General features: G+C 55.9%; 1 protein-coding gene across 1 annotated transcript in view; it reads right to left on the reverse strand.

Moving 5' to 3' along the window:
• Positions 1 to 1760: 1760 nt before the first annotated feature.
• The window catches only part of CD79B (CD79b molecule), a 2986-nt gene continuing 2417 nt past the window's right edge, over positions 1761 to 2329 (reverse strand). The window contains exons 4-5 of the mRNA XM_045299479.1: positions 1984 to 2025; positions 1761 to 1882 (exon numbers count right to left, since the gene is read on the reverse strand). Of these exons, the coding sequence (XP_045155414.1) occupies positions 1784 to 1882; positions 1984 to 2025 (141 nt within the window). The 3' untranslated portion in view covers positions 1761 to 1783. The remainder of the gene's footprint in view (positions 1883 to 1983; positions 2026 to 2329) is intronic.

Raw genomic sequence — 2329 nt, forward strand, 5'->3', positions numbered from 1 at the left:
CCTGGGGGACGGACAACAGAAAAGTGGGTGAAGGGAGACGTCGGACAGGGCAAGATATGACAAAATAATAATTTATAGATTATCAAGGGTTCACGAGGGAGGGGGGATGGAGGGGAAAAATGAGGACCTGATGCTGGGGGCTTAAGTGGAGAGGAAATGTTTTGAGAATGATGAGGGCAACGAATGTACAAATGCACCTTACACAATTTATGTGTGTATGGATTGTGATAAGAGTTGTATGAGCCCCTAATAAAATGATTTAAAAAAACAAACAAACAAACAAGCAAACACCCAGGGGGACAGACAGTGATGGGAGACAGCGGTTAGTATAAGACATGAAAAAAAAAAGAAAAGATAAATGATCAAGGGTTCATGAGGGATGGAAGGAGAGTGAGGGAGGGAGAAATGAGCTGATACCAAGGGCTCAGGTAGAAAGCAAATGTTTTGAAAATGATGATGGCAACAAATGTACAAATGTGCTTGACACAATGGATGGATGTATGGATTGTGATAAACATTGTCTGAACCCCCAATAAAATGATTTTTTTTTAAAAGGCAAACAACACAAAAAAAACCCTCCCTCCCATCAAGTCAATTCTGCCTCCTAGCGACCCTGTGGGACAGGGTGGACCTGTCCCTGGGGTTTCAAGACTGTAACTTTGATGGGCGTAGAAGGCCTCATCTTTCCCTTGCGGATCAGGTTGTTGGTTTCAAACTACTGACCTTGGGGTTAGCAGCCCAATTTGTAGCCACCAGTCCCCAGGCACCACGCCCACAAAGTCTTCCTTTTTAGGATCATCTATCTCTGGCAGGCTCTGGATCACCCTTAAACCCCAAACAAACGAAACCCAGGCTTCGGGAGTTTGTTTTGGTGAAGTGTGGCGTGGAGGCAGGAGACCGTTCCCCTCAGGGGGCTTCCAGTCTAACTGGAAACCCAGGGTCAGTGGGGGGTGGAGCTGTGAGCTAAGGAGGGGCTTGGGCAGGGCCTGGGTGCTTCTGCAGGGGTGGGTGGACAGAGCAGCATTGGGAGGTGGGGGCGGGGCAAGACTCCCCAGGGCTCTGAGAGCAGGACCCGGTGGGATGGGGTTGATGGACACAGGCCGAGGGTGTGTCTGCTGGGGAGACAGGCTGGTTCAATCACCTTCCTCCAGTTGCTCAGCTAAGGGGACAAGAGAGGTAAGGGGCTGCGGGACGCTGCTGAGTCTTCAGAGAGGAGCCATGGATGGGCCCAGGAGAGGCCCAGGAGACCTTAGCATACCCCCTGTGGTCCCACAGGCCCACCCCCACCCCTGACCCCATAGCCAGAGATGTCACAAGTCCATGTGTGGTTCTCAAGACACACAGTTTATTCCATAGAATAGGCTTGAGGCCCCTGGGTGGGAGGGGGGGGAGGGAGGGAGACAGCGCTCAGTCCGGGTTATGGCCCTTCCCAGGCTCCTCAGGGAGCTGGCCTGCTCTGAACGCATTGGCACGTTCTAGGCAAGTCTCTACCTTCCCTGCCCCCACGTGAGGCCGTAACCCACAACAGCCCCCTCCCCAAGTCTGCCTCAGCCATTCCTGAGATTCTGCCCCGAATCTTTGCCTGGGGCCCTTCCAGTCCAGGCCCTAGAGGAACAGCTGGGGACCTGGGGGCTGGGGGGCAGGCAGCCGATGGGGATGGGGGATACACGGCGGCGAAGGGGCAGGCTGGGAGCCGGGCAGGCTCTGAGGAAGTCAGTGGCGCCCCAGGAGGCTGCGCCCAGGTGTGCAGGAGGCTGCGCTCAGGTGTGGGGAGGGCGGGCCCTCACTCCTGGCCGGGGTGCTCACCCACTGACCACTTGACTTCTCCAGTCCGCAGAGTGACGATGTCCTCGTAGGTGGCTGTCTGGTCAACGTTCAGGCCCTGGGGACACAGAGCGGCGCTCAGGGCGTGGTCACGTGCAGGATGGAACCCACAGAGGTGACCCCTGCCCACCCTGGGGCTGAGTGTGCCCGCCGGCTTACCTCATAGGTGTGGTCTTCTTCCATGCCCGCCTTGCTGTCGTCCTGGTGGGGACAGGGGGATGGGGGTGGGGGGATGTTCAGAAATGCAGAAATGCAAGGAAGGCCAGGGAGATGGGCTAAGGACTTGGGGGGGGGAGTCAAAGGGCAGGGGTCCAGGTGAGGGGCACTCACTGGGCCAGCACAGAGACCGCCCTGAATCACCTCAAAGCCTTACTGATAGACTGAGTGAGGGGGGGAGAGGGGGGCCGATAATAATGAGTCCAAGAATGAGGAGCCTGGTCTACCACGATTGACCCCTTGAATTGTGTTTCAGATCTGAATTGTATGCCAGTAAAACTGGGGGGCA

This window comes from Echinops telfairi, unplaced genomic scaffold, assembly GCF_000313985.2.
Source record: "Echinops telfairi isolate 266 unplaced genomic scaffold, ASM31398v2 ScPeMD7_7458;HRSCAF=8496, whole genome shotgun sequence".
NCBI lineage: Eukaryota > Metazoa > Chordata > Mammalia > Afrosoricida > Tenrecidae > Echinops > Echinops telfairi.